This window comes from Sinohyriopsis cumingii, chromosome 15, assembly GCF_028554795.1.
Source record: "Sinohyriopsis cumingii isolate HCF-2022 chromosome 15, ASM2855479v2, whole genome shotgun sequence".
In the NCBI taxonomy this organism is placed as follows: domain Eukaryota; kingdom Metazoa; phylum Mollusca; class Bivalvia; order Unionida; family Unionidae; genus Sinohyriopsis; species Sinohyriopsis cumingii.
In genome coordinates, this window is record NC_142975.1 from 110,652,287 (window position 1) to 110,676,332 (window position 24,046).

Consider the following 24,046-nt stretch of genomic DNA (forward strand, 5'->3'; position numbering starts at 1 on the left):
TTATGGACTTATTTGGCCCACATTAAGGACTTATTTGGCCAAAATTATGGACTTATTTGGCCCAAATTATAGGCTTATTCGGCCCAAATTACATGCTGATTCGGCCAAAATATCAGACTGATTCAGTCCATGTGAAATATTATAAGAAACACAATGGAACATGCATACCCGATTTATTTTAGTGGTTATTACTGTTTTGAAAGCAGAGTATTAGAATATACTTTTCAGATTTTAAATTTACATCAGATAGTTATTTGCCAAAATCAGAACAAAATTTATATGAGTTATCGCATTTAGATTTTGTTAACCAAAATTTCTTTACAGTGTTTCAAATAAACAAAATATTAAGTCAAGTTTCCATAAATCATTCCAGTATCAATACTATCAAACAGTAATGCATATAAATTGATTCAGTATATGTATTTATTAATTTCTAATGTAAATTGAGCCTTTCTCACATTATATTTTGAAAAGAATTAAATAGTTATTGATGAGTAAAACAATAGTATAATGTACTTCGCTGTTATCATTAAATTTTTACCTACTGTTATTTTTAAACTGTTGTTGTCTTTTTAGTCAAATTTTGAACCTATAAACAAACTTATTTTCATTTTAACCTTTAAAACGTGGGAAAATATTTAATTTAACGCACAAAACAAAATACATTAAATATTGACTTCTGAATAATTATATATATATATATATACCTAGGTGTTACTCTGGACAGTACTCTCACATTTTAAAACGCTTGTGTGTTCATTAGTACTTTCAAGACTAGACTATTGTAACTCAATTCTGTCTGGTTCATCTCAATATCTGCTCCAGAAACTTCAAAAAGTTCAAAACACAGCTGCTCTGATCATACTTAGAGTACCACGATCAGAGCACACCTCCCCGCTGCTCTGTACCCTACACTGGCTATCCATTCGATCCAGAATCAAACACAAAATTTGTTCTCTGTGCTACATTTCACTGTCAGACTCTAGTCCAACATACCTATCTGACCTCACCCATGTGTACACGCCAGCAAGTTAATTACGCTCCTCTTCTGACAATCGTATACTCATTATTCCAACTATGAAAACAAAGTCATATGGACAGCGTTCTTTTGCATACCAGGGCCCAGCAATGTGGAATGAATTGCCCACTGAACATAGACACAAAGACACAGTGATCACATTTAAGAGGGCTCTCAAAACTCACTTATTTTGACTGCAAGAACAAACTTAAAGACCTAATAATGTTTCCTACCTTAAATATTCTCAGCATGTTTGATGTTTTCGAATGTCATGGTGTTTGTTTTTGTAATCATATCATTATATGTTTTTTATCTTACAGGTGTTGTCTAATGTTGTAAAGCGCTTAGAGCTTCTAAAGATTAGGCGCTATACAAAGTCCTCATTATTATTATATATATATATATATATATATATATATATATATATATATATATATATATATATATAACAACACATCCACATAACAAATAATCGCAAAGTTATTTCAAGTCACCATTATATCTTTTCTAGAATGGTATTCAATTCAGGAAATTCGTAACTGACATCAAAAGTGCCTTAGTTATGGCTGCGTTAGTCTAACAGGTTTTAAAAATTCATGGTCAGATGATTTCACTATTAGCATTTGAGGTTAACGTAATTAAGTATGCAATTATTAAACAAAGTAATAAACAAACAATGATAATTAAAGTTAAGGTTGTATCTGAGGGTAAACTCAGGAGAGATACCATTGTAAAAAGACAAGGAAGTGCCAGTGACAATTGATGGAATAACGTGGAAATACTGAGCTGAGAAAAGGGCCTACAGCAGTCTGCTACTGAAGTTACGTGACATGATTTATGGATAATGTTCATTTTTCCATTGCTTTATTACATAAATAAAAAAATTAAAAAAATAATAATAATATACACTTTTTATATTTTTGCTCTTGCACAATATTCACTTTCAGTAATCATATGCATACATTTAAATCATACAATATAACTTTAGCTAATGAAAATCACTTCTGGTGCTCATTTTTTGGTATACAGGAATTATTTTAGTTTAAAGAAATATACTACAGAAATGATTTTTTTAAAAAGGGGAATTAGCCTGCTGAGACCAGTACATACATATATATATATATATATATATATATATATATATATATATATATATATATATATATATATATATATATATATATATATATATATATATATATATATATATATATATATATATATATATATATATATATATATATATATATATGAAAATAAATTAATTGTATTGATTTTTCAGTGTTAGCAATTTGCATAGTATTCAGTGACACACTATGAGTTCAGAGAACACAAATTAACATGATGTTTCAAATGAAGATTATTACAAAATACTTCATCTATCAAGGTCCACAACATTAAGAGAGTATAAACATAAGATATTGACATGTGATATTGTATGGAACTCAATCATAAATTGTACAGGACACCACGTTAGTTTGTTAGTAGACAAGTTTTATTTAGTACTTTTCTTATGAAGTACAATGCTCAGTATAGCTGGTATCCTTGTAAGTGAGTATTTACATTAATAAACAAATGTCAGAGACATAAACTTAGATCACTGCAAACAAGTTACACATGGATGAATAGAATATTTTAAATGACCGAGATATAAAGTGTGGTTTGAAAAGAATTGTAATAGTCTTATCGTTAAAGCTCGGGTAAAATACATCCACCCAAAATACTGACTAATAATTAAACATGAAGTGATAATTAATCTTTTCATCAAAGTAAAGATGAAGAATCATATAATGCAATATAAATTAAAGTATTTATATTTACCATGTTAAAATCTTGTTAATTTTTCAGGAAAGCAGGGTCGCAATAGTGCATTACAGCAGGGACATGATGACAGTGACTTTGAAGACAATTTAGCAACACAGCGTATGTAATATTTTGCAATATAACAGCACTTCTGGCAAACAAAACACGTAGCTCCCATTTCACCATAATGACATAGCCAGTAATGATTTAAAATGGAAGTTCACGCGGAGAAAAAATAGCATATTAATTATATGTTGCGGATTTGACATCAGATGTGACCACCATGGCAGCCACCTACAAAATTTTGTTGTTACTTATTATAAATGAGAAGAAATATTAACGTTGTTCACAACAGAAATTTTATGGTATTATGGTTTTAACCAATTTCTTTATATACATTTGGTGATAATTTTAAATTGTGATCACCAAACATCAAACATGGGTGCCATAATGAACATGCAGGATCTATTTTCCTCAGCACAATTACTTAAAATTAAATTTAATGGCGCCTAACATTCTAAGCTCATTGCTGTTAATGTTATTATCGTATTGGTTAAAAATATAATAGATGGTTTTAATATTAAAACGATGAAGTTATTTTGTATCATAATTATTGTTAACTAAAATTTAAAAAATTAACTGGATGTTTTTATTATCAGAATACAAAATATGGGTAGGTTAATTGACATTTGATGTTCTGTTCATTTACCTGCATGATTGTCACAATTATAATTATAATAATTTCCTTTCCAGAACAAAGACGACATAGAATTCTTCCAGTTGATATGCTTCTTGCCACTTTATGCTGCACCACAATGTTGTGTGTGGCCTCACTATGTGAAGCTGATATATTGCGGGCAAGGAATCATATCAAACAATGTCAAACCATGAACAGAAACAGTGGCTACTCGACTTCTTTTGGTCACATTCTATGTAAGATTTCCATATAAAAAATAATGTAATTAGGGAATGTGATGTATTAAACATTTAAACATCACACATTATTATTATCCAAATGAGACACTTCTTTGTTTATCATTACAGCACACCGAGTGGCCGAGTGGTCTAAAGCGTTCGCCGTTACGGATCACTGCCATCTCACCTCTCTCTGCGCCGGTTCGAGTCTCAGATTCAGCCAATGTAGATATGTGAGAAAGCATGCCAGTAGCTTCTCGTGGGTCGGTGGTTCTTTCCGGGGTTTTCCCGGGTTCTTCCTCCACCATTAATACTGGCCGCCATATATGGCCTATCGTGTGCTGAAAAATGGCGTTAAACCCCACAACAACAACAACAACAACAACATTACAGCACAGTTCAAATGTAGCAACATTAGCATGTCCAATGCAGATGATTAGAAACATTGTTTATTCCTGTTACTGTTTTATTTTTCTTTACAATATGCCATTGCATAAACTACTATTGATAATTAACTCGAGCAGAAAATATAGGATGACCATTATTCCTGTTATATAACCAAGATTAAGCATTTCTGCCCCCTTCTTAACATGATCATTTTTTAGTGTGTGGGAGTGTCAATTATTATTTAGTTCAGCTGGTGTTCATCGTTTATAAATTTTGATGGGTATATAATGCTACCAATATTAGTGTAACTTTTACAGGTAGTAGCAGCTGTAAGGGGTTGGGTGTCGTTCAAATTCTCTTAATTAAAACACCTAATATTTTTCATTCATATGTTTGTTATTTAATTTATTTTCTTTATTTAAGATTCTGTGAAAACGAAATGAATTGGAAATTCCTGTATGTTATTGGAACAAAAACTGTCTCTTGTGTGGCCTTCCAGCTAATTCTTGGAATACCAAGTTCATCTTTTTATGCCATAAGGAAAAAATTTTGTAGTAAGTATAAGGAATATGAACCTTTTTTATTCCCATTCTTTATGCATATTAAGCATTAGTTTCTTTGAAGATTGTCGTATAATGTTGTAAGTATGAAGCTAATGTATGACTTTGTTTTGCATTTCTTCTGCATAAGTTTAAGCACATTAATGACTATATAATTTCAAAAATATGGAAAGCTAAGCTTTTATTCCCAAAGCAACATAGATCAATGACCCTAATTAGCCCAGGCAGATACTGTACACATAACCCTAACTTACCATATATATATTATGAAAATCAAATAACTGGGAAACCATGCCAATTGTATAATAATATGACAGATAAATAGATAAGACAGTCTCATTGTCTGTACCCAACAAACCACTTGATAAATATTGAGAAACATTTTAGCTCTAACGCTTTTTTTCATTTCTTGCTTAGACCAAGAAAAGGTGATTGTGCCCAAATCATCTTGTTTAGGCAGGAGAAGTGTTCAAAGCATGGCAGTTATAGCATGGCTCCAAAAGTATGCAAACAAATATGCCGAAAAATTGCCAGACTCAAAGAAATTTTATCTGCCCAGTTGCTGCACAAAAACAAGTCTGTTTGAGAAAATGAAGACAGACTAATTCCTAACAATTTGATGATTTCATTGTCACATTTCATGAGGCTGTGGAGGAAAGAAATGCATCATATTGGAATACCAAAGGTATCTTTGCAATTCAAAGTGGCAAACTGTATTTCCAACACTGTAATTTAATAAATCACTTAACATATTTTATCTGTAGATTTACCAGACAATAAACTTTAATCATAAATATTGTTTTGATTTTGATGATTGTTTTTAAAATGAAAGGTCTTGTATAACATTTTCTCGGTATGTATTGATACTAATTTAGATTAGTTGTCAAATGGTAATGACCCTTTTAATTTTCAGTTTATTAGATCTTCACAGATGTAACAAGATCTACAAAGTTAATACATTAAAACTATTTTCTTCAAATTATAGCCCACTTTTTTAGTTAAAAGCAATGAACATAATGAAAATCTAGTACATCAAATGTGAATATTATCAGTAAAATGATAAATTCTTCTTATAAATCATACAATGTAAAGAATGAATATATTTTAGGTAATAATGTTATTAATATCAGAAATATTCAGATAAATTTATTAATAAATATTGTTTTCAAGATCTTATTTATGGCATTTATTTTTAACTAATTTGTATAAAATGTACTTACAGAATTCAAGATTTTCCAAATGCAATATATGTACATCTATCAAAATAAGTATTGCTAAGACAAGAAACACTTAAGAACTGGAGATGCTAAAGGCAAGACGAGATTGTCATTTGAAGAAACAAACGTAAGTTCTAGTTCTTATTAATAAATAATTCAGTTGTTTTTGTGTCATTACAATTTTTACAGCAATCAGATTGGCGATGTATTTTGGAAAACTTTTGGTTATTTCCTATATGAACATATCGTTTTAAAGCCATATCTATATCAGAACTGATTGAAGCCAAAAAATCAAGATATTTGGTTTATCAGTGTTTTATTTGGCTCCGGGTTTCATCTTACAATTGGTGAAACAAGTTAGGGAACACTTGACTAACTTTACAGCATCACCCCAGATGTTTTAAACTGCACATATTTGTTAATGTTAAGCGTGTGCATGATCATATTCTTTGATAATATAACACGGAGACTTGAACAGCTGACATGAAGCAGGAAAAGCCAACAAATAGCATTGAACTGCAGAGAAATTGTTGGCTCACATCATATTTTTCCTTCATACTTGGTGGAATATCAAAACTTTATTACTCATTCCTTTAAGAGTTTAGCGTTGTTTTATTCTGAGTTTATCGTGGTATAAACTGTCATTTGCTGACTCACACAGCAAATAATGCCCGAAGCTGTGTGAGTCAGCAACTGACAGTTTATACCACTATAAACTCAGAATAAAACAACGTTAAACTCTTATAATTTAGACTTTAATTATTTGTTACGTTATTTTGTTTGCATCATTAAAAGACAGAAATCTTAATTGAGCGTAGTAATACATGTTTGGAGTTTTCTGTTACATAGCTATTTATAGCACTCGGGATTGTTCTGCTTGATCGTAGTAAGGTCATTATAATACCAGTCCTTAATTTATTTAAAACATTTATACGCATGTAAAAAACAATACTCATAAAATGACACTATGTTTACTCATCAATTTATTATATATTTTTATTTGCAGTGCTGAACGACAAAAATATTATAAACATCAGACAAAGGCCAGATCATACCCATCAAAATACCTGTCAGTTATCATTGATGGAATGAATCAAAGTAAGACATATGTTCCACATTTTGTGTATGCCAGTAAGTACACCAGTTCCATGTGGAAGCTTAAAATGCATCAAACTGGTGTCATTGTACATGGAATCGGAACATATGGCTTCTTTGATATGTTCCAGTGGAGCTATTCAAGTAATCTGATGATAACAATTTTAATGGAGGTATTTTTGATGTTGAAAGACAGTTTGCCCAAAGTTCTTTATCTTCAAATGGACAGTTGTTGCAGAGAAAACAAGAACAGGTGAGGTTTAATTTGACAATTTATGCTCCTTCATATTTCATTATTCACTCACAACACCCAAATGTTATTAATAATAATATATACAATGCAGATGACTATAAAACAAAAATGATTATTGGAAAGGTGTTGTTATATATATCTTACCACAATAATTAATATGGTTTTTAATGTTTATTTGTAAAGCAAGTTTATATAATGCTTTGAAAAAGCAAGTATTATGTATTATGCATTTCTGTATGTGATATTAACAAAATATTAATTATATATATATATATAATTCCAATTTTTATAATGTTTTCTGTGCTTTGATTGGCTGTAAACAGTCACGTGATACTTATCTGGAATTTTTTTTACACATCGATAAATTCTGCTGACTACTTTTTGGTTCTCTGTTACAAGATCATTTGATGTGAAGTTTTATCTATATCATCACCTTGCACCCTAATAATAATAACAACAAGCTCCCACCCACCCACTCCTGTGATTTCTGATCAAAAATGACAAGCCACAGCTTAAAATCGACCACTAGAAGTTAAAACAATGTAATTGCACAGACCTTGCTGCATTCCAACACTCGTCCTTTTTGCTGAAGAAGGCATATGTCAGGTTTAAGAAGGTAATCGTCGAAAATTGTTGCATTTCACATTGACAACATGTTACAGCAGCGGTAATTAAAGGTCAGGGTCATATGTCAACCAAGGGATGTCACTAAAAATGGACACAATTTTGCTTTTGAAAGATCGAAATGCGTAGAAAGTAACAACGACGTTGCTATAACAACACGTGCTACACGCAAGCATAATTTTCAAAAAAAAGGGAAATACTCCTAGTTTAACCACAACAACCATTTTTTATATATTAAAATAATGATCATAACATTATATCACTGGCATGACCCGCTATGACATTCTACCCCATATCACAGTATAAAGAGTTGATCAATGAATCTTGCCTAGCGAAGATAGGGCTATGTATTCTATCTCAGTTAAGAGGCTAATGAAAGAAAACTTTGATGTACATAAAAGTAAATGTTTTGTTGGTTAAATCCGCTGATCGGATGTTAGAAAAGAAAACTGGAATTATAGGGATTAAATGATCATGGTTGGGTATTTATCGATGTGTAAATTTTACCTAATCACTCATAAAGTTTACATAAAGTCCTTTGGACTTTATTTACTTTGTGAGTGAATAGGTACAATTTAGACATCGATAAATAGCCAACCATGATCATTTAATCATATATATATATATATATATATATATATATATATATATATATATATATATATATATATATATATATGCTTCAGTAAACCTGCTAAATTTTTTATTAGCAATGTTATGACAAAACCATTGCACATTTGGCATATCAAAAATTTACCTTTGTACAATTATAACTTTGCTTTCGTTTTAGGTACGTGTTGGCATTTCTGTCATTGCTTGTTGAAAAGATAATTTTTCAGAAGGTGAAGGTGTCATTTCTTATGGCTGGGTACACCCATGGAGATATAGATCAAGTTTTTTCTCGGTTAGTTGATAATTTTATGATCATGTCAATGAAATTAGTGGAATATGTGAGTTATTACCGTTGGTTATCTTTCAACCTTTTTAACATAACGTTTAATAAAGATACTGTATGCACAAACACACACACACACACAACACACATCATATTTTTTGACATTGTTGTAAATAATGTGCCTCATTGGAATTTTCATTTTTGTCATCTTTTTTCATTATTTGACTCTTTGTTAATTACGATGTTAATTCCAAATACAGTAGGAATTAATTGATTTTAATATATATAAAAAATAACTTTTCAGCTTATCCATTTGGCTGTCAGAACATGCAGCATTGACAGTTGATAACCTAATGGCCTCATTTGAAAAATGCTATCATCCAACTCCAACTAGGATAAAGACATCCAGACCTTTTAATGTCACAGAATGGATGAATGAGTATATTGAACCCTTAAAAGGTCAATCTAAGCCGCATGTCTTCAAGATTGTGCTTGGAGAGGCTGGGAGAGCTGAGATGTACTGGAAGAAATGGTCTACCGATAAGGTTAATAGTTTTAAGAAATATATGGTTTTTTTACCATAAAGATAATAAAGACACACTTAAATACTACATGAAGTATACAAAGACATTAGCTTCATAAAAGTATTATGATGAGAAATTGCCAAATGAGAAGCATAATTTAATGAAGTTTTGGTAGTATCAGCAGTGAAATTTAATTTTGTTTAGAGAATGTTGTTTAATTAAGGTAATCTAGACATGCTGATTAGTAAGTGTTGATATTAATATGCTCATGCACTCACATTATTTCAATAATTATCAGCATGTTTAAACTAAGTTACTGTATTTACCGTATATGTTGGGACACCGTATTTGTCGGGACACCATAAATTAATTTTAAAAGTAATTTTTTTGTGCACTGTATGTTCTGGGACACATCGTTTTTTTCGAGTCGTAAGTTGTGGGACACCATTTAAATCATTCGAAAATTACATGTCAGAAATTGCACTCCAACTGATATTTTATTTAAAAAAATATAAAACTGTATACTTGACATAAAACTCTTCAATCCACTGCAGCAGCATCTCTTCAACACAACCCTTCTGCACACGTACGATCTATTCTTTTGGTATATGAATATATTTTGAGCTTTCTCATACCGTGAAAAAAATGTTAGAGACAACACACCACCTGAAGCGGAAACTGCAAGGACAAAAGTCAGATTTTTTCACATCTGCACTAGTCTTGCTAATTCTCAGACCTCTGATGCCCATCTTATTGTCAGTCCATCCAGGAATGCGATCAAAGTACAATAGAGTTTCATCCATGTTAATGATCATATTGTCGGCGAAATGATCTATTCATCACGTGATTTTATTTTGCTCCAAATCTTCTGGATGATGCTGGGTCATCAGTGTTCGTGCACGAAGCATTATATTGTAAACTTTAAAAACTGTTCCATTGTTTCACTTTATTTTAAAAAATGTCGTGAATAATGGTGAAAAGAAACCAAAGTTAGCTTCCATATCTCGGCCGTCTTTGTTTATTCAAAGCTAAAATATAAAAAATCGGCACACGTAAAAGATTCCAAGTCGGCTTCTGAGGTCAGCTTGCTTTGCAATAAAATAATCTTTGTATTGATATCCTTTAAAAGAAATTCGGCTTCCGAGTCCAAAGTCGGCTACCGACATCGGCTTGCTTTGTGATAAAAATAACCTTTGTCTTTGATGTCCTGTCAGTAAATTCAAAGAAGAAGTTTACTGTTGGCTGCCAGCTGTGTTTATTTACCACCAGGGCTTCTATGTGCTTGGCATTTTTTGTAGTAGTTATTACAAAAGTGCACTGATGTCTGCTGATAAATAGTAATGATACTTTTGTAACCCGCGTTGGCGAAAAGATTTTCTCTTGCACTCAAGTGAATATGTTTTTAAATAATGATTTCTTTTGCGAGATACTGTCATACAGTAGACCTGGGTAAAAATTATTCTTGGCTATTTTGAACCTAACACCATGCCATACGTGAATGGCAGTTGTCTTCAATATATCGGTTGATTATTTCCCTCTCGTTTGCGAATTCATCGACATCTGTGCACAAAGCACTATATTGCGTCAAAATTTGTTCCATTGTTTCAATTTATTTTCAAAATTCCCGTGAATATAATTGAAAAGGAACCCAAGTTTGCTTCCATATCTCGGCCGTCTTTGTATATTAAACAAAAAAAAAATATATAAAAATCGGCTCACTTCACAAAATCCAGTCAGCTTCCGATGTTGGCATGCTTTGCAATAAAATAACCTTTGTATTGATATCCATTACCAAAAAAAACAAGTAACCAAAGTCGGCTTCTGAGATCGGCTTGCTTTGTAATAAAAATCACCTTTTGTCTTTGATGTCCTGTCGGTAGGTTCAAAGGAAGAGTTAACTGATTGCTGCCAGTCGTGTTTATTCACCACCAGGGCTTCTATGTTCTATGTGTTTGGCATCTGTGGTTACAATTAATACAAAGTATCATTGACGTCTGCGGGTAAATAGTAAAGATAATTTTGTAACCTAAGATGGTAAAAAGATTGTCAATTACACTTAAGTGAATGTGTTTTCAAATGATCATTTTTATTTGCGACATACTGTCATACTGTAGACCTGGATATAATTCAATCTTGATTATTTTGCACCCAACACCGTGTCATGCGTGAATGGCGTCTTCAAGATTTCGGTTGACTATTTCCCTCTTGTTTGCGATTTTGTTGGCTCCAGTTTTCAGTCGGATAACATGTTCAAACTTTGGAGCACAACCACACTCAATTGCTTCTCAATGTTCATGTGAACAACATGGTGTGTGGTATCGGACATAATTGATACATGCTACAGTATGGAATCCTACGCTTATGGATTTCGTAGAAATATTTTATTCTTAAATGCTCATGTTGAAAAAAGGAATAAATGATAACAACACAAGGTTAGTTTCTTTCTTTTTATTATCAATTCAACGTTTTATTTATCTATTTTATTGCAACGTGCAGTGGGGAGGGGGGGAGCACAAATGCAATACAATTTTATTTCGTTTCTTAAGTCTTGGGACATATGACCAAAGTGAAAAAATGTTTCACCATAAGTTTTGGGACAGGAAAAAAAATTATTATTTTATCGTGTCCCAACATATGCGGTAAATACGGTAATCTAAAAACATCAACCAATGTTTTCAAAGGAACACACTTATTGTAAACTAGTTAGTGTACAGTTGTGTTTATTATGATGAAATTTGTAGCAGAATTAATATAAAATTTATTGGGACATTTATAATCCAGAAAAGAAAATACTCGTAATTAGTATATATTAAATAATTGCATGATATGAACATATGTAGATATAATTATATTCATTAAATAATGAAACGTTTTATGTTTTATCATTGCTCGTTTTTGCTCAGAATCGCTGATGATGAGCTTTTTATTAGTATGATGTTGTTTTTGGTGTAATTTGTTTTCATAATAATAACAGAAATTACTTGTATTTACATATAGTTAATATATTTTAAACCTATCGTAAATTATACTGTCTTTAGTAATAAAGATCACAAACAAAATATAACATTATACAATTTATTTACTTTAATAATACCATACAGAATGAGAATAAATTTTCATTTTTAGTCATGGAATAAGTGTGATGGGTATATTATAAAGAGTAACCCAGTGGGTATCCCAAGCCTTCTGTCTCCAAATTTTGACGATATTGAGGTTGAAAAATTGGAAGCTGATATTCGTAATAGCTTTCAGTTTTTCAACAGTGATGATGACAAAACCTGGTGGATCAAATTTTTTAGCAATTTTGACAAAGGTAATAAGTTACATTGTTTTTTTATTGATATATTAATCACTCACTTTAGGTCATCTCAGTGTAGGATATTACATTAAATAAAAATTGTAAGATTTTTAATGATATTGTAGTAAATTATAATAATATAATATGACATAGCAATCAGTATCAAATATTATTTTATGAAGATTTCAACATCTTTATATTTTAAAGTAATGAAGCAACCAAAGTAAAATGAAATATGAATGATTAAGAAGGAAACTAAAATAAATTATTCTAACAAATGTCATAACAAGTGCATATGTAATAGACCTTTAAAATGATTTTTTTTTATATGAAATAAGCAAATTTTTATATTTGCATATCAGTTATTTGCAGACTTGGATTATGTTGATGCTGAGTGGCCATTAGAAATTTTAAAACAATCAACTTCTGTCGGTGGTAAGTTATATATTTAATGGATGATCATGGTATTTGTATTAGTAGTTGTTGTAGGGTTTGATGCCATTTTTCAGCACAAGATAGGTTATATATGTCGGCCTGTTTAAATGATGAATGGACGAACCCGGGGAAAAATCCCAGAAAGAACCACTGACCCACGAGAAGCTACTAGCAAGCTTTCCCTCATAACCCGATTGGCTGAATCTGAGACTCGAACCCACGCAGACAGAGGTGAGATGGCAGTGATCTGTAGCGATGAGTCGGAGAATTCATCTCACTCAATGTTTATGCATTCCATATTATTATTTCTTTTGAGTGAAATTAATAAATTTGTACTTACGAATATAATATGTTAATTACAAAAATTGATGATGCACTTTATTTCAAATTGGTTATCTTGTTGATAAATATATATGTATGTATGTTGTAGCATTTTAAAGCATGTTACATTTTAATTTGATTTCCACTAAAAATTACACAATATTTTTCATAATATAACCAGTTTATAAGGTTAAAATTCATAATGAAAACTTGCAATTGTTGCATAACAGACAAAACATTATGCAGTATACATGTATAAAGCAATTATATAAACACACTGAGCAATAAAGTAAAACTTGATAAAATATAACAACTTGGCATACCTAATAATGAAAACACATTTAATAAATGTATTTTATGCTTTGAGCTTAAAAGTTATCACATAAAGGCATACAATTTACAATGTTCCAAGACATGGATCTGTCCAGTTTCAATGTTATTTGAAAATGTTGCTGATATTGATAAATGATGTGACAGTTGCGATGACAAAAACATAATATTGCATAATATCATCAATTCCAGACATTTTTATGCATAAATTATTTTCTTTGCAGGAGAAATCCAAAACATAGAGGAAGAGTTGCCAACCAGTGCTTTTGAATTTGTAGATGAAGATGCATGTATTCCTCCTGTAAGTATTATAACGGTTTCTACTAATACAATTAACTTTTAGGAGGTAATATTGTCAGCCATAAAACTTAAGAAAAGTCTAAGTATCTTCACACAAAAGGACAATGCTATAAGTATAATAACATTATTATTAGGCGAATTATGTTTAATTTAATAAAACAGATCTTTTTTTGAAAGTCTATGTAAGCGTATTTTGATCGTAAACAAAACAAAGGTTGTCTTTTGTTTTATTAATGTTGTTAAATGTCTGATGCATACATGGATCATAAAGTGTGCAAACTAAATTTACTCATTTGAACAACTAATTTGCAGGTATAAGTAATGTAGCAGCATATAAATTTGTTTTTGATGCCAATTACATACAATAATTTTCTCAAGTGTGAATTTAAGAATTTACGATATACAAAATTTCAGGTTCTCATTGGGAAACAAAGCAAGTTGAAATTGTGTATCAAGCCTATTCGGTTCGATGACATGGTGCTTTTGGACTTACCAAAATATGCTGGTGAATGGCCTCAGTTAGGCCAGGTCGTTGAGATGATGGAAAGTCAACTAAAAATAAAGTGGTACAAGGGATCTGTGAGTGGCAGCTGGTCACCTTGTACAATCAGAGCTACTGGGGAGAGGGGAGAAAGAATAGTATGGACAGAAGATGTGTCACCAGCCCAGATATGGTGTTGGGGATTCAATCTTACACCATCCAGGCATTTACCAAAAAAATTAAAGAGAAAGTAGAGGAATATGATACTTACTTATATAAATTAAATGGAACAAGAACATGTAATTCTTCAAATTTTGATCATTCAATAGAATTTTAAAATGTTGGGTCAAGCAAGAGTTAAATTTTTATGTATAAGTATACATGTCAACCATTACACTTTTGTCGTAATCATTACACTATTTTAAACTTCATTACACATTATGCATAAACATATATGGAATATGCTGTTTATCTATATTTCTCACCCATGTGACAGTTAAATCTAGCTGTTTTGATAACCTTACTTTTCTTATCTCAGTCTAATCATCTCAGACCAGTTGTCTCAGTAAAAAAGAAACCTATGGTATCTTATGCTGTGCCTGACTTAGTTGTTCCAAAATCAAACAAAAACAACAAGAAATATGTAACAAAAACATAGAAACATATGTTAAATCCATCTTTGATAACATACAATACAAAAGCATTTCGAGAAAGACAAAAACACACTTGCATATGATGTCAAGCTTTTTGGAATTAAGCTAGTTCGTTCCATAGTCAATTTTATCCTATATGCAGGCATAGCACAATACATTTTAAGGTCAGCATAATTACATGCAGCTTAAGCCACGTAACTAGTTTTAAATACTTAATGTGAAACAAATTATATACTCTTGGCTACATTTAATGACAAAGACCTGAAAAATGACTTCTACAGATATAAAATTATAAATGCTGTGTGAAATGAACTACTACAGAAAACACTGATCCATGTACATAGACTATAGACATATACACTTCATAGCCTCCCAGGTCTCTTAACAACTTCAGAATGTCAAAACCTTTCTTGATATCTGCTAATACAGATCCTATGTACCTTGGTCAAGTGTTTGAAGACATTTATTAGTTAGGGAGATCAAGACAGTCTTTCATGAATGTTTCTGTCTAAAGCCTGATTGATTAGGGTGTAACAGCAAGTGTTTAGTTAAATATGACATGAATGAGTTATTGACATATTTTTCGATCAATGTTGACAATTTTGGTAGTATTGAGATTGGCCATCATCCTTATAACCACATTTGTGAAATGGAATTACTTTTGCAGTTGTCCATATTTTGGGGAGAGATGAGATTGAAATAATTAAATTTATTCTGCATGTTCTGCTATCTAAAATAGCAGAGACAGAAGATTTAATGGGTCGTGGACAAATTTGATCAAGTCGTTTAGCTTTCTTGGTATCAAGTTCACAGAGACATTTTGTAATACACTTTTTTTAAACATGGTGGGGGTAGAGAAAAACATTCCTCATTAAAGAATTAGCTGCTGCAGAACTTTTCAGTTCATTAAAGATTTTTTTTATTACTGGTTATTTTAGCTTTGTGGTAATGTTGGTTAAAATTGATTGAAAACATTTGCAATGTTAGTGTCATCAGTGACTATGGTGACATTTACCAGAAGAAGAGAGAATTTTACTTGTCTGATCTTTCTGTGTTCCTCCAGTGTGTTCTTCCAAATGGAGTTTGTGATGCTTTTTGTGTTTAAAGCAACGATTGATAATATTTTTTTATATAGCTTTTTTAATTATAGTTGTAATTTTTTGTCTCCTTAATGTATAGTACCGGTATGCATGATTCCCAATAGCCTTGATTTGGTCTTTAGTTTTCATAACATCTTTGATTTCAGTAGTAATCCAACTAGGTTGGAGTTCATTTTTTACTCTATGTACTTTAAGTGGTACATGCTTAGAGACTACATTCATAAATAAGTACATCCTCACACTCAGATTTTCTTCTATATGTCAATCAAATTTTGGATCATATTCCATGGAACTTTATATAAGTCATTGAAAAATTATACTTATTACAAATTTTTGAACGATCTGTAAGTGATAGTTTTGTGTAGATTTTTCTTATTTCTCTTGTATTTAACCTTTCTTGTAAAAAAAGTAGGATAGTGGTCACTAAGACCAACATTTGGTATATCAACACAAGCCACATTGTCTGGTAGGTTTAAGAGTGCTTGCTTTTTATGTTACCCTTGTGGGCTTTTTATCCGCTGGACTAGGCCTAATGATTCAATACATTTCATCCAGTTGTTCCTTATTTCAGTATTTAGAAGTTCCTTATTTATATTGAGAAGTTTATAATATGTTTCTTTTTCCTGTGCAAAAACATTTTCCATTTGTTTCAAAAAGTTATCATTCCAAATTGCTTTGGAGGAACTGGTGGCATTTAAATGAAACCAACTTGGAATTATTTTAAATTATTTTGAGAAATTTCAACGCAGATACTCTCAATTTCATGGGAATCCCAGTCAAATAGCCTTTCTGCATTTACATCTTCCCTAATATATACAAGAAGACCTACCCTGCTGTCTCTGTCCCTGCATACTGGTTTATTGTAGCCTCGACAGTGAAATAGCTTATTGTTGTGGTTAGCATTAAATTTGGTTTTAATGAGTCCTAAAACATGTATATTATTTTCCTGGGAAGACAACATTAACTTAATCTGGTATATTTTTCTCAATATAACTTGTAAGTGACCTATGTTAAAACCTTTTGTATTTAGTTTCATATCAATTATTTGTATGTCAACGTGCAATAGGGTACTCATAGAGATTGTCTCAATACTCATTTTATCATTCTGACAGTCTTTTTCCATATTTAAATGTTCAAAAGTGATTTGTCCTTTTGGAAATAAAGAATGTGTTGTGTGTGTGTGTGTAGAGTTGTGCCTTTTATTTTTCATTATACATATTTTAAAGTACAATCAATCCAAATATTTATGAATTGACAGTATTTGCCACATTTAATTGGATGTAAAGAGTCATATGATACTGGTTTGAAATTTGTTACACATTAATAAATAACATGAATTTTAAAAATGGTGTTTGTTACATATTTGAAACCTAATATAATGGAGCATATTAACCTATATCAAACAATACGGTTAAAAAGTCTCATCTTATTAAAAAAATAGGGTGTCTTACATTATAACCAGAAAAAGATAGAATGTCAATTTTTAAAATAATACAAGACTTGGTTGTCTTACCTTATACAACAATAAGGTTAGAAATTTTAAATTAAAAAAATTCCTTACCTTATGCCAGAATAAGGTTAGAAAGTATAATCATATATAAGACTAGGGTGTCGTACCTTATCCCAGAATAAGGTTAGAAAGTCTAATCTTATACAAGACTAGGGTGTCTTACCTTATACTAGAATAAGGTTAGAAAGTCTAATCTTATACAAGACTAGGGTGTCTTACCTTATCCCAGAATAAGGTTAGAAAGTCTAATCTTATACAAGACTAGGGTGTCTTACCTTATACTAGAATAAGGTTAGAAAGTCTAATCTTATACAAGACTAGGGTGTCTTACCTTATCCCAGAATAAGGTTAGAAAGTCTAATCTTATACAAGACTAGGGTGTCTTACCTTATACCAGAATAAGGTTAGAAAGTTTCATCTTATGCAAGACTAGGGTGTCTTACCTTATACTAGAATAAGGTTAGAAAGTTTCATCTTATGCAAGACTAGGGTGTCTTACCTTATACTAGAATAAGGTTAGAAAGTCTAATCTTATACAAGAACAAGAAGAGCATGTCTTACCCTATACCAGAATAAGGTTAGATATTATAATATTATACAAGCATAATATTAGGATCTCTTAATGTATATCAGAATAAGCATAGAGTGTCTTATCCTATACCAGAATAAGGTTAGATAGTATAATGTTATATAAGTATAATATCATGGTGTCTTATTTTATACCAGAATAAGCAAAGAATGTCTTACTTTATACCAGTATAAGGTTAGATAGTATAATGTTATATAAGTATAATATCATGGTGTCTTATTTTATACCAGAATAAGCAAAGAATGTCTTACTTTATACCAGTATAAGGTTAGATAGTATAATGTTATATAAGTATAATATCATGGTGTCTTATTCTATACCAGAATAAGCAAAGAATGTCTTACTTTATACCAGAATAAGGTTAGAAAGTCTTATCTTGTACAAGAATAAGCACAGTGTCTCACCCTATACCAAGATAAGGTTAGATAGTATCATGTTATACAAGTATAGGCATAGCATATATTACCCTTTAAAAACATAAGCTTAGAAACCATATTAGACATGTATAATCATACAGCATTTTACCCAATACTATCAATAAAATTGGTTTTTGGGAATTAAAAAATTTCAATTTCGAACAATATAATAATTTCCGAATTTATTTAAGATACTGTTAACAGTACATTATACATAAATCTAATAAAGTCATTGAAACACCCAGACCTGTATGTGTAGAAAAATGTTTTAATTCGTACTATAGAGAGATTTGAGCCCACGTCAGCAGGTAAATGGCAACCATCGTCTTGCCTGCACACACCAGTCCATATACCATCACGATGAAGCACACAAAACATATCTGCTACAAAGTTGATGGTGTATGCATTCGGACTGCATAGTCAACATACTCGCATGTAGACCTGTTCATTAATTCACAACTTAATAGACACACTGGCATGTTGACCTAGTCATTAATTCACAACTTAATAGACACTGGCATGTTGACCTAGTCATTACTTCACAACTTAATAGACACACTGGCATGTAGACCTAGTCATTAATTCACAACTTAATAGACACACTGGCATGTTGACCTAGTCATTACTTCACAACTTAATAGACACACTGGCATGTTGACCTAGTCATTAATTCACAACTTAATAGACACACTGGCATGTTGACCTAGTCATTAGTTCACAACTTAATAGACACACTGGCATGTTGACCTAGTCATTAGTTCACAACTTAATAGACACACTGGCATGTTGACCTAGTCATTAGTTCTCATCTTAATAGACACACTGGCATGTTGACCTAGTCATTACTTCACAACTTGATAGACACACTGGCATGTTGACCTAGTCATTAGTTCACAACTTAATAGACACACTGGCATGTTGACCTAGTCATTAGTTCTCATCTTAATAGACACACTGGCATGTTGACCTAGTCATTAATTCACAACTTAATAGACACACTGGCATGTTGACCTAGTCATTACTTCACAACTTAATAGACACACTGGCATGTTGACCTAGTCATTAATTCACAACTTAATAGACACACTGGCATGTTGACCTAGTCATTAATTCACAACTTAATAGACACACTGGCATGTTGACCTAGTCATTACTTCACAACTTAATAGACACACTGGCATGTTGACCTAGTCATTACTTCACAACTTAATAGACACACTGGCATGTTGACCTAGTCGTTACTTCACAACTTAATAGACACACTGGCATGTAGACCTAGTCATTAATTCACAACTTAATAGACACACTGGCATGTTGACCTAGTCATTACTTCACAACTTAATAGACACACTGGCATGTTGACCTAGTCATTAATTCACAACTTAATAGACACACTGGCATGTTGACCTAGTCATTAGTTCACAACTTAATAGACACACTGGCATGTTGACCTAGTCATTAGTTCACAACTTAATAGACACACTGGCATGTTGACCTAGTCATTAGTTCTCGTCTTAATAGACACACTGGCATGTTGACCTAGTCATTACTTCACAACTTGATAGACACACTGGCATGTTGACCTAGTCATTAGTTCACAACTTAATAGACACACTGGCATGTTGACCTAGTCATTAGTTCTCATCTTAATAGACACACTGGCATGTTGACCTAGTCATTAATTCACAACTTAATAGACACACTGGCATGTTGACCTAGTCATTACTTCACAACTTAATAGACACACTGGCATGTTGACCTAGTCATTAATTCACAACTTAATAGACACACTGGCATGTTGACCTAGTCATTAATTCACAACTTAATAGACACACTGGCATGTTGACCTAGTCATTACTTCACAACTTAATAGACACACTGGCATGTTGACCTAGTCATTACTTCACAACTTAATAGACACACTGGCATGTTGACCTAGTCGTTACTTCACAACTTAATAGACACACTGGCATGTAGACCTAGTCATTAATTCACAACTTAATAGACACACTGGCATGTTGACCTAGTCATTAGTTCACAACTTAATAGACACACTGGCATGTTGACCTAGTCATTAGTTCACAACTTAATAGACACACTGGCATGTTGACCTAGTCATTAGTTCACAACTTAATAGACACACTGGCATGTTGACCTAGTCATTAGTTCACAACTTAATAGACACACTGGCATGTTGACCTAGTCATTAGTTCACAACTTAATAGACACACTGGCATGTTGACCTAGTCATTAGTTCTCGTCTTAATAGACACACTGGCATGTTGACCTAGTCATTACTTCACAACTTGATAGACACACTGGCATGTTGACCTAGTCATTAGTTCACAACTTAATAGACACACTGGCATGTTGACCTAGTCATTAGTTCTCATCTTAATAGACACACTGGCATGTTGACCTAGTCATTAATTCACAACTTAATAGACACACTGGCATGTTGACCTAGTCATTAATTCACAACTTAATAGACACACTGGCATGTTGACCTAGTCATTACTTCACAACTTAATAGACACACTGGCATGTTGACCTAGTCATTACTTCACAACTTAATAGACACACTGGCATGTTGACCTAGTCGTTACTTCACAACTTAATAGACACACTGGCATGTAGACCTAGTCATTAATTCACAACTTAATAGACACACTGGCATGTTGACCTAGTCATTAGTTCACAACTTAATAGACACACTGGCATGTTGACCTAGTCATTAGTTCACAACTTAATAGACACACTGGCATGTTGACCTAGTCATTAGTTCACAACTTAATAGACACACTGGCATGTTGACCTAGTCATTAGTTCTCGTCTTAATAGACACACTGGCATGTTGACCTAGTCATTACTTCACAACTTGATAGACACACTGGCATGTTGACCTAGTCATTAGTTCACAACTTAATAGACACACTGGCATGTTGACCTAGTCATTAGTTCTCATCTTAATAGACACACTGGCATGTTGACCTAGTCATTAATTCACAACTTAATAGACACACTGGCATGTTGACCTAGTCATTACTTCACAACTTAATAGACACACTGGCATGTTGACCTAGTCATTAATTCACAACTTAATAGACACACTGGCATGTTGACCTAGTCATTAATTCACAACTTAATAGACACACTGGCATGTTGACCTAGTCATTAGTTCTCATCTTAATAGACACACTGGCATGTTGACCTAGTCATTACTTCACAACTTAATAGACACACTGGCATGTTGACCTAGTCATTAATTCACAACTTAATAGACACACTGGCATGTTGACCTAGTCATTAATTCACAACTTAATAGACACACTGGCATGTTGACCTAGTCATTAGTTCACAACTTAATAGACACACTGGCATGTTGACCTAGTCATTAGTTCACAACTTAATAGACACACTGGCATGTTGACCTAGTCATTAGTTCACAACTTAATAGACACACTGGCATGTTGACCTAGTCATTAGTTCTCATCTTAATAGACACACTGGCATGTTGACCTAGTCATTACTTCACAACTTGATAGACACACTGGCATGTTGACCTAGTCATTAGTTCACAACTTAATAGACACACTGGCATGTTGACCTAGTCATTAGTTCTCATCTTAATAGACACACTGGCATGTTGACCTAGTCATTAATTCACAACTTAATAGACACACTGGCATGTTGACCTAGTCATTACTTCACAACTTAATAGACACACTGGCATGTTGACCTAGTCATTAATTCACAACTTAATAGACACACTGGCATGTTGACCTAGTCATTACTTCACAACTTAATAGACACACTGGCATGTTGACCTAGTCATTAATTCACAACTTAATAGACACACTGGCATGTTGTCATTAGTTCCCATCTTAACCACACAGTCATTCTGGATTCCTTTGACAGAAATCAAGGTGTATAGAATCCATTATTAGACAGATGCAAATATGCAGCAAACAGAACGGAAAAGTGCTATCCCTGGATTATGCTTGAAAATGCATGATAATGATAGACAGAATGAATATTTAATACAAATAATAATTAGAGAATTTTTAATTCATACTCTACGGAGATTTCATCCCAGGCACCCATCAATTTGATTGCACACACCAGTCCTTATACCATCATGACTACTATGATATAGTGCTTCAAACAAAGATTTGTAAAATATATTTCATCTTTCAAAAGAGATAACACCACCATTTTGTGTGTGTGTGTGTTACTTAGCACTAGCAGTCTGTGGTACAATGTACAGGATAAATATTAATTCTAAATAAATCTAACAGAAGTATTAACATACTCAGACCAATATATATAGATAAAACGTGTTACTATGAGCCCTTATTTCAAATTTTTTTAAAATTGTTAGTAATTTTATTATTTCTCAATAAAATAAACCATTTAAATTTTGCATAAAGGTGAATGAGCTGTTTTAAAAATATTTCACCACTAAATTGCAAAACAATGTTTTACGTTTACAATTGGGGTTTATTTCCTTAAATGCATATTTTGAGATGGTCATGGGAAATTAAGATTATATTTTAAACAGAGGTTAAATTTCACATTCAAATCCCACCGCTCCGGTGGCTTAATGGTTAGAGCATCTGCCTTGGATGCAGGAGGTTGTGGGTTCGATCCCTGGCCGAGTCATACCAAAGACTTACAAAAATGATACTAACAGCTACCTCGCTTGGCGCTCAGCATTAAGAGATTTGTGTTAGGACTGGTCGGCCTGGTGTCAGGATAATGTGACTGGGTGGGACATCATGCTTGCATGCCTGCGGCATGATGCCCCAGTGCTAGACATCACTATAAACTGCCACGCTGCAGACATCATAACAATATGACTGAAAAATTGTTAAAGCTACGTTAAAAAATCCAAATCACACACATCACACACTATCAAATCGTGATGCAACCTAATACTGTTTCAGATGATCTGAATCAACCTGGCATTTGGTCCAAAAGTATGAGACAAAGAATTGATCCTTGGGGTAACCCTTTATAGATATTTGCCCATGAAATATCGGAGTTACCTATTTTGACACACTGTCGTCTGTTTGAGAGACAATTTGCCATAGTATTTTATGCCAAATCTGAGATTCCATATACTGCCAGTTTCTGAAGGTCCTGGAGGAGTTGATGAGGTAAACATCAAATGCTTTTGATAAATCCATAAAAACGCTTGCAGAAAATTTGTTTTGATTAAGGGCTATGAGCAAGTCTTCTGGTAGTCACATTAGCATTGTATGACAGCTGAGACCCTTTCTGAAAGCGGAAAGATATGGGTGTAAGATATTGTCACAGTAA

At 32.3% G+C, this 24,046-nt stretch overlaps 1 protein-coding gene across 1 annotated transcript; it reads left to right on the forward strand.

Annotated features, from left to right (window-relative positions):
* The first annotated feature begins 4,546 nt into the window (after positions 1-4,546).
* On the forward strand, positions 4,547-17,555 carry LOC149782473 (uncharacterized). Its single transcript, XM_089933897.1, has 9 exons — positions 4,547-4,677; positions 5,906-6,027; positions 6,907-7,248; positions 8,663-8,776; positions 9,072-9,312; positions 12,418-12,604; positions 12,962-13,255; positions 13,900-13,976; positions 14,390-17,555. Exons 2-7 carry the CDS (start codon positions 5,987-5,989, stop codon positions 13,039-13,041), a joined length of 1,005 nt encoding a protein of 334 aa, XP_089790023.1. The 5' UTR covers positions 4,547-4,677; positions 5,906-5,986; the 3' UTR covers positions 13,042-13,255; positions 13,900-13,976; positions 14,390-17,555.
* The last annotated feature ends 6,491 nt before the right edge of the window (positions 17,556-24,046 follow it).